We start from the raw sequence: 12,634 nt of genomic DNA, 5'->3' as shown, positions 1-12,634 counted from the left end.
ACAACAGTTTGGATTTAACAGGGACCTTTGAATTTTGAGGAGAAAAACTGCACTTCTTGTAGGAGACACAGTGGCATTTTTAAGTATGATGGGAAGAGAAAGCCTGTTAGTACTACCACTTTCCATTTTTCATGTTACGAATGTTAGGTTTTCAGAGGGCAGAGAAAATACGGTATGTGTACAAGGGGACAAGAGGCAAAACAGTGCCAGAGCCATCAGAGACATAGGACCATAAGTTTGGAAGGTATTTCCCAGATCAGTATCATGACAGACAATCACTTTCAGACATTTTTTTCACATGCACAAGTGTTTTCTGCTCATGAGTGCCTCAGTGCAAGGTTTCTTTATGGCACAGGAGAGAAAATCTGCACATCCAATGGTCAGCACATGGGTAATTAGGACAGTTATGCAGTACCTCAGGACAGCAAACTAGGCTTGAGCAAAAAGCCAAGAGGTTGAGCAAAGCTCTGCTGCTATTTTGGTGGGTTTGAGCAAAAGGTAATGCAGAACAGCCATTCAACTAAAGGAAAATAGGTGAGGTGGGCTTTAAAGGAGCATAAGGCAATTTCCACTAGGAAATTCATGATTCTAATGGATTTTCTGCAGTCTGAAAGACTTCAATACTTTCAGATTCCAAAGAAGAGAATGAGAGTTATTCCTTTTTCCCCATCAATTCCCCTCCTGACTGCTTTCTCCTGAGACAACAGCTATCATGTCCTATGCTTCACTACCCCAGTTCTGCTGATGTGAACCAGAAGGTAGAGGTGTAGCAAAATGACTGAAGGCACATATTTCCACAGGGTCAGGTTTTCTTTAGTTCATGCTGGTGTCTGTGCAGATTTACACCAAGATTTACTGCTGTTTCCTATTGTGCCAGAACATGTCATTACTCAACCCCTGGCAAAACCAGCCGCTGATCATGGCTGAGTTCCTGTCCACACCTATAACAAGCTGCTGAGATTACAGCATCCTAGTGGACACTCCACAGATAACTCAGCTTTGGGAGCTGAGTTTTCACCACCTGAACTCTTCTGGTACTCCCTCAAAGTTGTGCAATGGGAATGTTGGCTTCCCAAGTAAAAAGAGGCCCTTCCTCACAATGTCTTCCCTGGACAAGGAATGAGATACCGGTGCTGCTCAGCACTGTGTTCTCCACTCACTCCATGGTAAACTGGAGTGCCACTCATTGCTCCTGAAGTGCTGCCAGTTGGACCTAAAGGGACTGCTGACCTGAGGAGTATCAGCCCCACTGCTCTCACCTGCAGTGACTACATACAGAGTCGTCAGGACTGGGGGCCAGCGCTTCACTGAGAAACCCCTGGGCCTAGAGAGGGAAATGCCAGACTGGAAGGGGGAATGGAGGTTGCACAAAGGGAGAGCCAAGGCAGGTCCAGAGCAAAGCAGAGGAACACAGCCAAGCTAGAACAAGATGGGGACGGCCCAAGTGCAGCACAAGCCACAAAGCTCTGATCTGCTACAGCCAGGATCAGCTGAAGCCCTCCAAAGGGGGCTTTGCTCCACAAAGTCCAGAAAATACTCAGCCATGTGTAAGGACTGCTGCCCCTTCCCCTTCTCTGGGAGTAGAGCTGCAGGGGAGGCTTGCAGTTACCTCATTCTGCCAAGCAGCCAGATATGAGCTTGTGCCAGTGCTCCCAATGCTGTGTAGGCAGGCCTAGTGAAGAACACAGGGCACAGGAGATCCTCGCTGGAAGAAACTCATAAAGAAACTTCTTGCACAGAGCTTTCCTGCACCATGATGTTGAGCAGTTGCTGGTGGTAGCATTTGGTACAGCTGGAACTGGCAAAGCTGCCTACTCATATTTTTATTCTCCTTCTTCTATTCTATCCATTCAACCTGCTATTTAGAGATACAGTGGGTTAAAAATGGAGTGTTAAGGGAAGGAGTAGAAGAAACTAAAGGTTTTAATTAAAGAAGACAATACTCTTATGCAGGATACCAGAAAACTCAGCACTAAGACATAAACTGTTCTGCTTCAAGTACATCACACATAGAACTCCTCATGGCACATACCTCATTACAGCTGACAGAACTACAACATGCCTGGTATGTGCTCAGTGCAGACAGTAAACAGAAAGGACTTCCATCATCTTTAATACACAGGCAAAGCCTACAGAGACCACAATGCCCTGTCTCAATATAACGGGGTAAGTTGCCACAGATAGATACATGTTCATATTAGAGACAAAAGCCAGCTGCAAGTGTCACTAGAGCAGTGCTGGCCATAATTATCTTGTGGGTTACACTTGGCCAAGTCTCATTTAAAACTCAAAGCAGGTAAATTTTTCCCCCACTTCAATACCAAGTAACAGATTTACTGAGCTGAGCCTTTACTGGCAACCCAGTGGCTGTGAAAAGAAAGCACTCTTTATAAAAATAACAAACAAAACCAAGCCCAGAACAGACAAATATGTAAAACACAGCTCTCCAGTTTCCTCGGTACATTGGTGCATACATGCTTGCAACATGAATTCCATAAGGCTGTCGTTTATACAGCTGCATTTCAAACACCGCGGAAGAGGTGATGCTCCTTAGCTGGCCTCCAGGGTTCAGTTCAGCAGGTTTGAAGTTACACAGTCACACAGGTTTCTCTTTTCTACCTGAAGAAGCAGAGTTTCTGTCTGTAAGAGAGGGGAACAAAAACAACATTAAAAACCAACTGTCAGCACTTGTGGCTTCAGGAGATGTGTGATGGAGCACACAGAGCTGTTTGACATCAACATCATACCTTCATCTCAGTTTGTCTGTTATGAGTTGAAGCTGTAGCTGAGAATCAGTCTGATCCAAGAGAGGAATTCCCCTTTATTGTCATTGGACACACAAGCTATGGGAAGCCCACTCACCAAATTAACCCCCACTGGTGCAACCAGCTACATCCTTAATCTGCCTGTCTTGCGATTCTCATATGAGATGGAATTGCTGTGTGATTAAAGGCTCTGTTTTAAAAGCTGAGTTATCCACTGACCCACATCAGCTAAAGGCACTTAGAGCAGAGCTGGGTTGCTTACCACCAGCCTTCTTAGTACAGCAAAACCTGAAAGTCTGTTGGACAGGTTTGTTTCCCATATGATAAATCACTACACAGCCCTGTGGGTTTACAGTAAATCAGATATCGCTTTTGATTGTATCAGCTGCCCTGCAAAACTGGAAACATCTGATCAGACTTGGTTAGACACATAAAAGACACTCAATCACCACCTCCTAACCATCTCCCTGACATGGTTTGCAATGGTTTGAATAAGGGAGGTTGACAGTGTGCCAACAGCTTTGGAGCTAAGCCCCACGGCTGTTTACCATCTTCTCTATCTTTAATAACATTTCCAAGCTTTTGTTTTCACTTTTATGGGCACATCTAACTTAATGTGCTGTGAACATTCCAAATAACCACTGACAGTATAGAAAGGAATAAAGAACAAAATGAATAGTACTACATACAGGTTTCCTGACTGTTTTGAGAGCACGATCCCAAACCCATTTGCACAGAGATTTCTTACCCCCTTGGTGGGTTAAATAACGTGTAAAAAATCCCACAAAAACTAAACCAGGGCAGGGTCCAGATTCTGAACCTACAAAAAGCCTTCTAAGTTCCAGCTAAAATGCAGCTCCTGAGCTCCTTAAAGTTGTAATCCATGCCCGCTGGTAAATCCATCTGACAAATGGGTTGGAATTTTGAAGGAAGTGTCTAGCATGCAGACTTAGAGCCACCTGTGTAGCTCATGGACTGGATTTGTTTTATTGCTCCCTGCTGGCCTCTGTCTTGAGCAGCTTTTCATGCAGTAGGGAGCTGGCTGTAAGCTGGATGAATGGCTTTGATGATAGCAGCTTCCTCCCAGCAGTACAAGAACCCTCCCCCCAGTTCATGATCAGAGCTGCACCTGCCATGTACTGCGCTTTGCTTGAGTGGTTCATCACAGATATTCCCAGAAGAGATTGTCCAGAGTTGGTTACTGCTGTTAAAACAGCTAATGCAGCCTGCAGCCTGCTCCAGGGACCAGCAGCAACCAAACGGTGGAAAACAGTATGGAGGGGGGCAAACTGAGGTGGTATGTGCATGGGTAGCAGCCGGCCTCTCAGAGGTGCTGTCTGGGATACTTCACCCACTGCATGAGTAAAATGCAGCCACCCTGTCCATCAGTAAGTGATCATCACATCTGTGTAGGTTACAGATAGGTCAAATCTTGTAAAAGGAAGGAGATAGGAGGATGATAAGGTTGATACAAGGATGAACAGGGGCTGGAGCATTTCCCATACAAAGACAGACTGAGAAAGTTGGGGCTGTTCAGCCTGGAGAAGAGAAGGCTGCATGGAGACCTCAGAGCAGCCTTCCAGTATCTGAAGGAGGCCTACAAGGATGAGGGAGAGGGACTGTAGCAATAGGACAAGGGGTGATGGGTTCAAACTTAAACAGAGGAAGTTTAGATTAGATATAAGGAAGAAGTTCTTTACTGTAAGGGTGGTGAGGCACTGGAATGGGTTGCCCAGGGAGGTTGTGAATGCTCCATCCCTGACAGTGTTCAAGGCCAGGTGGGACAGCACCTTGGGTGCCATGGTTTAGTGTGAGGTGTCCCTGCCCATGGCAGGGGGGGTTGAAACTGGATGATCTTAAGGTCCTTTTAGACCCAAACCATTCTATGATATAGCCTATGTCCCCCATAAAAGGCTGTGTGACCTAGGCTACAGTCAGTTTGCTTTGCAAGACACGATGCAGATAAACACAGGGCAAATTAAGTGTGAAAACTCTTGATGTGTGCAATAAAACTATAGGGCTTCCCCTGTAAAGAACTGCAGGAAGAATTAAATGGGAATTTTCTCTCTGTGCTTTTGAGCATCCCTCCCCCTCCCACACAGTTAAGATTTGCTCAGTCATCAACTAAAAGTCTTGCCTGTGAACAGAAGGGTTTTTCAAGGAAATGAGTGTCTCTGGTGGGAATATTTACAAAGGGTATTGTATTTTCGGGGAGAGAAACATTTGCTTCACAAAGCAGTAAAAGAGATTAAAATAGTCCATGTAAAATATGTATGTGGCTGAAAGCAATTGTGTTAAACCTCTCAGTTTGCATCAAATTGGGCCACAACTGAATAATAAAACTAAGAATTGAAACACTGTAGAAGGTAACTCAAAAAACCCTCAACTATTAAATATTTCCACATCTTTTGAAGAGTTAGGCAGAATTTCCCCCTTAATGACTGGAACAGGCCTGTCCTAGAGTAGAGGCACTGAAGGATCTCAATATGGATTCAATTATTTAGATTTCAAAGTGATAAGGAAGTAATAGGTTTGTTTTGGTGAGAATATACCATGGAGCCACATTTTCAGGCTTGCTGTCAGATCTACAACTGTGAAAGTCAGTAACAGGACATTCCTCTCAACCAAACCTTTGCTGTATCCTCATTTCCTCTCCTTGCCTGTCTTTTGTTTTCATTTTTTAAAAAGTATTAAAACCAGTTGCTCTCTCTGGGGCTTTATTGCTACTCCTGCTTTGGAGAGCTACATTTTATAAAGCTTCTCTCTTGGTCTGCACGCTGTAAGTGTCTCAAAGGTGGCACTGCCATGGCCACACAGCCAGAGGAGATTTTAGGAGTTGAGATATTCTTGAATCAAGGTTTAGAAATTCTGGTGAAAGTTGAAAGCTTTGTAAAAGATGGCAAAGGTGCACTGGAAGCACTACAGCGCAAGCTGAACATCTTCTTTGGGCTCTGCGCACTGCTGAGCAGAAGTATTCATTAGCAAGATTTCTTCATGAAGAAGCCCAAAATACATTTGACCTGTAATTATTGAACAGATTTTGTTTAAGTGTAAATGTCCTACATACCAATCTGGTCGTTCTGGAACGTTTGTTTGTTTTCTATAGTATGGCCCAATTCCAGGCATCTTCATTCCTACACCTGCATTTTCACCTAAATATCATGGACCCTGCTCGGAGTTACCTCAAAGCATTCTTCAAAGGTGCTAATTCAAAGTGCAGGCTTTGAACTGTGAACAACCTTGACTATAGGAGAGCAAAAAGGTTTGAGTGCCTTCTGTTGGAAAATCTGTGCAGGAGTGTAGATACAGCACGTCAGCTAAAGGGTACACAGGAGGTGGGGGGAAAGCCACCCACCTGAGACACTGCTATCTGACAGCAGCTGGGACACAGCTAGTCACAGAATGCAGGTGGCAGTAGCAAGAGACAGATTCAACTTCTCTCACAGAAGGAAGACACCAACCTTGGCAAATTCTCCTCACTGACTGCAAGACAAACCAGTTTAATTCCTTACGCTGTTGTACTTTGTGGCATTTTTCATCATTATGGAATCAGAGCAATGTAAAAAGTATCTGCTTTACAAAAGATGTTTCCTCCCTTAGCCTCTCCTCAGGAGTAAAAGCATGTGCAGGGCAGTATTTTATTTTTGTAGTCTTTTTGTTTGAGCTGGCTCTCTCCTTTTGGGTAACAAATATAAATGATTCTCTCACCTCACTCCCCCTAACATAAAAACAAAGATGTGTGCTCAGTGTTTGGAATGAGAATAGCTAGCAATGCAAATGGCTGCAGCTCTGCAGGAGGACAGAGGGCTGAGGACTGCCAATTCACTCCTTCTTAAGCTCCCCTGTGTCTCTGCCTACCCCAAGGCAGAAGAATCCCACAGATTATCACATAGAGAGGGGAAATGTGATCACCCAGCCTTACCTCAGAAGATAGGACAGTACAGTTAACTGAGTGTCCTATGCAAAATCCTGGTCTACTTTTATCCACAGCATGTTCTTCCATAGTAAGAACAATGAAACGGAATGTTTCCATACCCGTGTGTCTAGGTTGTACGCCGTCTTCTTTAAATCCTGCAGAGCCCTCTGCATGAATTCAAATGCATGGCAGTCAACACAGGGACGACCTAGGAGAACATTTAGTAGAGTATTTAGTAGAGAATCGTTAATATATGGCATCAAGTATTAAGTAGAAGGAATAAACAGAGATGTTGAGTGTGAAAAAGAGCTACAGGAAAGAGTCCTTAGGGTGTGCACTGATGTATGTGCTCCTGAACAATCCAGGCTATGGTAAATGGTGCATCATGGTGGTCACCCAGTCTCTCAGTGACAAAAGAATTACTTCAATAAATTTGCATTAAAAATCTTCTTCTTCCTTTATTGCTGCTCCCCTGATCTTTCTCTTGTCACAGTTCATAGCGGAAACACTAAACCTGTAACTGAGTCTTTCGTTTGGCTCCTCCAATCCTGAGCACAATTTGAACCTCATCTTCAGATTGTTCAGGAATCACCTCTGAAAGCATGAGCCTGTTCCCTGGGAAATCTTATCTCCTGATCTCACAAACTTGAGCTCTAAATACAAAGCTAATGGAATAAAATTGACTACAATATCACAAAGACAGATAACTTTGCCTCTAACTTTGAATACGATACACCTCTGTCCAAAGCTAGTGAAGCAAGCAGCAGATAAACACAATGCCCTGTCATTGCTGGGCATTGCTGATAAGCAGAACTGCTGCATTCTGGACTAATTGGAGTGTTTAAGGTAATATTCCCATACTTAGATATCCAGACTGAAGGTCACAAGGCTTGCTCTGCCTTGATCATGTAACACAAAGTTGTGCTTTAACAGACAGCAGCACTGAGACAGAACAATTATAGACATGATGAAATGTCTTTGAATCATCAGGCTCTACATATGCTCTTATTTGCTTCTCAGTGCCTGTGCCTCTCTGACAACTTCATAGGAAATATTGCACAAGTGAGAAATTCCAAGAACAGGTTTAGTTTGCTCTCTGAGGTCTGGTACAGGATGAAACCTAAAGCGATGGAAAATCCTGGAGGATCTGTCAGCCTGTACTGCAAATACTGGATATTGGACTGATTACTACATGCCTCTGATAAGCTGGAGCATGAGCTTCCAGCTCATGAACTGTGTGCTAAGCAGCAGACAGGAATCCTGCCTGCTGGAGAAAAGCAGTCTGCCAAATTCTTTAACTGGCTTAGAAAAAACACAGATATGTAAAAAATCAGTATTGAGCAGCATTAAAGATCTCCTCTCTCACTGTTGTACCATGACCCAACTTTGCTGCTATTATATTTGCACCAGACAAAAGGAGAGGACAGTATTTTCCACGTCAACAACTTGATGCAAGGACCTGTCATTACGTTTATGACATAAAATAAAGTTAACACAGATGAGCAAAGAATTAGGTGGCTGAAGGCTGCAAGATTAGGTGTTGACACATGCTTTCTTGGCATCTTCTTTGTGAATGATTTTAATGAAAACTACTGACTTCGATACAGCAAATATTAGGAAGAATGAAACGTGATGAAGAGTCAGTGTCAGTTGAAAAATGCAGGTCTCAATAAATGTCTCTGCAAATCAAACAGGGAGACTTCTGCCATACAAAGGGCTAACACAATGAAAGGGTTGTACAAAGGAAAAGGTGGCAGATTTCAAGTACGAGGAAGAGAGCAACAGGCAAGAGAAAAGGGTAAGAGACTGGAGAGCCTTGGATGCATGAGTAAAACAGCAATGGTGCGGTATCAAATTGTGGTTTTAAAACAACATAAGCAAGACAGGTCCAAAATAGTTTGAACTATTTGGACAAGCTTCAGTGATGTGAAGTTCTGCAAAATTAAACCTACAGCACATGCTGTATGAGAGGACTGGAGGGTGGTACATACTTTCAGCTGGTATGGCTGTTCCCGCTTCTTGATCACATCTAACAGGCTCCACAAGCAGCAGTGCAACCACAAAGGCTAAAGGAGCTGCAAGGACCACTCTTCTCAGCAGGCAGGGTGCCAGCATCTTGGGAATGGCTGCTTCTCAGTTTATAAAGAGATAAAAACAAGTTAGTGAGGAGAACAGTAAAAGTACAAGGGGTTTGTGACAGAGAACTTCATGTCCATGATGGGTAAAGCATTGACAGTCTTCCTTTGACAGAAAATAAATATCCCAAAATATAGAGCTTGGGCCAAAGTTTTCTGGACTTTTCCAGCAGTGAACATAAAACCCAATGAGGAGAGAATATCCCTAGACATGAAGGAAAACATCAGACGTCCCTAGACAGTTTCTGGTTTCATTTACAAGCGAGGATACCAGCAGCTTTGCCTGCTCTGTGACTCCAATTCTTTTTGTATCTACACAGTCCCAAACTAGTACAGCTAATTGGACAGCTGGCTCGCTGTTACACTTTGAGACCAAAGCTGCATTATAGAGCTAGAAGAAATACCTCTGAACCTGGAAATGAGGGTTTTACCCCCTGGCTTGCTCTGTTGGTGCACCATCTTTTCCCAAGTAACCATTAACTACACATCACACTAATGATAAAAACTTATTCCTTTAGTCAAGTAGCTGAAGGAAAAGACCTTTATTAAATCTCCACAAATTAATAGGTAAAAATTTCTAATGGTAAAATGCATGAAAACGTTTTCACCTTCTGTTTCCCCTCCTAATCTGAGCTTCAGAACTTAATTTACAGCCATCCATTTGTTGCTGAACATCACAGCCAGGCCACACCATGCCCCGAAGCCGGGTCCAGCAACAATGCCCCTTCACACAGAGGCAGAATTCTTTATAAGAACACAGGTTTCAAATGAGTTATGTTCTTGATCCAACAGGTAAACTGTTCAGATCAAAAGGAAACACAGGAAACTTGGACTGGCTCAAGCTGTAACTGCCTGTTAGAGATTCCAATCCAAGCCTCAAGGATCCTGGCACACTGCTAGGGTAGTCCTTAGTTCAGCCAAGTTTACCTTCAATTCCTGTGTGTTCAAATGGAATAAAGAAAGAATCAAATAAGGTTAAGTTGCAGCAACACAATAAAATCCACCTGAAAAATCTCTTCACCTAAACTCTGGAAAGCAGGACAATGTTCTGTCTCGTTCTTGGCTTTAATGGTGCATACTAAGCAAAAGGTGTTGCAGAACATCAAATATGCATGTACTGAATGCAAGAGTACAGCACTCGACAAACAGCTTGTATTTCACGTTTGGAGGGGCAGTATATATCCAATCCACCGTTTCAGACACAGCTAACCTGAAGCTGCAAGTTCTGCATGAACACTTGCACCACGTGCAAACCAGCAATCCATCCAGTAAAGGAGCAGCATTATACACATCCCTTTCCTGTGCACCTCAACCAAAACATAAGTGTAGGGGATGGTTCAGAAGTCAGAGACACACAGGTACATGTACAGTTACAGATATATTTGAGCCCACACTAAAATAAAGATCTAGTAATGTTATTCCTATGACCTCAGAACTGGGTTTCCTATCCCTCACACTATTTACAAGTATTGGATAGGATCCTTTTCTTTATTCCTACAATACTTGAAACGAAGGGATTACAATTATAACAAGTATCTTGGGTTTTCTGTTTAACGAACGGTGATCTGCAATCAAAGCAAGTACAATAAAAGACACCAGGCTTTGCAACAGGATGCAACAGAGTGTCTCCAAGTCACAGTAAATCAGGATAACACCAGCCTCCTTTGAAGGTCCCTAATGCAGAAGCCTCCTGTCAGCAGGGGCAGAGGTTATTCTCATAGTTAACTGAGAGCTACAAAGGTTCAACAAATAAAGCAAATACCTTGCTGAACTTGTTCAGGGTACCTTTCACATCACCCACCCCATATTCAGCTCAGCTTCGGATGTGAGCCCCACTGCAGAACAACTGCTCCTCTAACTACTGCCTCAGTTATTCCATGGGAATTTGCTGTCTGCAAGGAAGAATCCTGACAGGCTTCAAGGGCGGTTTTTCCCTGCTGTGCAAGTGGGAGACAGGTCTGTGCATGGGCTTCTGTGAAAGATAAAAGTCACCCCCTCTAACAAAGGAAGAAAATATCAGTACCTGATCTCTCTCTCGTCTTTGTGATGGTCTCTTTGAAATGGCCGCTGCAAACTGCTAACAGAACAAGTGCAGCATTTCTGAGCATGTGCACTGTCTCTTTTTAACCTTCTCTGAAAGAGGTTATTACTATGGGGAGATTTCTGCCATGGCAACAATGCAGAGCACTGCAGCACACAGCACAGATTTAAAGAGGCACAGACTGTGTCTTCCAGGTCTGGAGAAGGATGTTTCTGCCTTGACATGTGAGTTCCTGCAGGGACTTACCTGCTCCAGGTAAGGTTTCTAAAGCCAGGCCATTTGATTCGCCTCTCCTGAATGGCTTTCCCGAAGCCTGCTCAGCTGGATGCCTGATGCAAGCAACTTGCTTCCCTAGTGCCTGAAACTAACCGTGACAAATTACACCTGCCTTATGGGAAACCAGGAAAAACCACAGGATCGCCCTCAGGAACTGCAGGACACGTCACGGGTGAGGCTTTGGCGAAGGGCAGGAACTGTTCAGTGCACAGTCTGACATTGAATGGTTTGAGTTACAGGGGTCATAATGACCTATGCCTGCTCTCCTAGGCGCTCCTGTGATCCCAGTCTCAGAGATGCCAAAGGAGGAGTGCAGACACTTAAATTCTGAGTGAGAACTTGAGTCCCAGCTCAGAGTAAACTTCACCCCCCTTTTCCAGCCTGCACCTCTGCTCCCCTGTCAATGCCCCCACAAACTATACTCCAGAACAACACTGATGGCACTTATGCTGAATCACAGAATGGTTTGGGTTGGAAAGGACCTTAAGACTATCCAGTTCCAACCCCCTGCCATGGGCAGGGATGTCTCACCCTAGACCATGTCACCCAAGGCTCTGTCCAGCCTGGCCTTGAACACTGCCAGGGATGGAGGATTCACTGCTTCTTTGGGCAACCCATTCCAGTGCCTCACCACCCGCACAGTAAAGAACTTCTTCCTTATATCCAACCTGAACTTACCCTGTTTTAGTTTGAACCCATTACTCCTTGTCCAATACAATAATGGGGTGCAGATGATAAAAGTGCTCTTCTCAAAGCAAAGCCAAGTTCAGGGGTTGCATCACCCCCCAAAAACACACACCCCATCATGAGTTACACACTACCAGCTCTTGATCCAGATGAAGGGCAGCTGAGGGCAGGGGCAGCACTGAGGACTGTGCTCTCTGTTTGCTTTAGCTGGTTCAATATGGACTCAATTTTAAATGCTTTCATGGTGAAAGCAGGGGGTACACAGTGTCCAGGAAGGTCAGGCACAAAACCTTCTTATTCTTTCATGAGCAGAAACTCCTCATAATTATGCTAACATTTTTCTTCTCAACATGTTCTATAACCTGTGCCTCCCGTGCAGCCCTAGGGGAGTGGTTTGCTCCCATTAATTCAACTTTTTAAGAAAGATGCTAAAGTTTCAGGTTGTTCAGTGTGGAACTGTGCTGCTGTATGAAGTTACAGCATCCATGAGCAGTCAGGAGGGGATTAGTTACAGTACTGCAATCCTTGTACATCACAAAAACAGAAAGAAGGGGAAAATCATTTTTAGAGACTGCTCTTTTGGGCAAACAAGATTTACCATTGTTCCTGCAGAGATAAACATACAGGCTTTGATCTGATTCGGTATCTGCCTGTACACAAGTGACAAATACAGAGCTTTATTCATGATGATTCTCAGCTGTCTATTCTTACACCTTTGTCTCTCTTCCTGATAAGTAATAGCTATTCACATACATATATATCTACCTATATGTATATGCTTTTTCTTAACCCCAGTAAATCTTACCCTGTTCTC

At 43.8% G+C, this 12,634-nt stretch overlaps 1 protein-coding gene across 2 annotated transcripts; it reads right to left on the bottom strand.

Annotated features, from left to right (window-relative positions):
- Positions 1-1,905: 1,905 nt before the first annotated feature.
- LOC133215683 (NELL2-interacting cell ontogeny regulator 1-like) lies at positions 1,906-11,135 on the bottom strand. Of its 2 annotated transcripts, none has more exons than XM_061359828.1 (4): positions 10,840-11,135; positions 8,673-8,807; positions 6,801-6,889; positions 1,906-2,640 (listed from the first exon to the last, which is right to left on the bottom strand). In XM_061359828.1, the coding sequence occupies exons 1-4, from the start codon at positions 10,922-10,924 to the stop codon at positions 2,569-2,571; spliced, it is 381 nt and encodes a 126-aa protein (XP_061215812.1). In that variant the 5' UTR covers positions 10,925-11,135; the 3' UTR covers positions 1,906-2,568. The 2 variants fall into 2 exon arrangements, with proteins under 2 accessions (XP_061215812.1, XP_061215811.1); XM_061359827.1 differs by having other exon boundaries at positions 8,673-8,810; positions 10,840-11,056.
- Between the last annotated feature and the right edge of the window lie 1,499 nt (positions 11,136-12,634).

The sequence above is a fragment of the Neopsephotus bourkii genome, unplaced genomic scaffold (genome assembly GCF_033783945.1).
Source record: "Neopsephotus bourkii isolate Nb327-2 ecotype Australia unplaced genomic scaffold, CSIRO-AGI_Nbou_v1 NB_994, whole genome shotgun sequence".
In the NCBI taxonomy this organism is placed as follows: domain Eukaryota; kingdom Metazoa; phylum Chordata; class Aves; order Psittaciformes; family Psittacidae; genus Neopsephotus; species Neopsephotus bourkii.
The sequence above is the reverse complement of the archived record's forward strand: the minus strand, read 5'-3'. Positions and strand labels throughout refer to the sequence as shown.

What these genes read in the sequence shown, in the direction of transcription:
- LOC133215683 (XM_061359827.1), bottom strand. Translation starts at nt 10,924, where the DNA reads ATGCTCAGAAATGCTGCACTTGTTCTGTTAGCAGTTTGCAGCGGCCAT. An exon ending in AACAGCCATACCAGCTGAAA is followed by an intron (nt 6,890 to 8,672) that starts GTATGTACCACC and finishes ATGTTCTCCTAG; the next exon opens with GTCGTCCCTGTGTTGACTGC. An exon ending in CGTACAACCTAGACACACGG is followed by an intron (nt 2,641 to 6,800) that starts GTATGGAAACAT and finishes CCTCTCTTACAG; the next exon opens with ACAGAAACTCTGCTTCTTCA.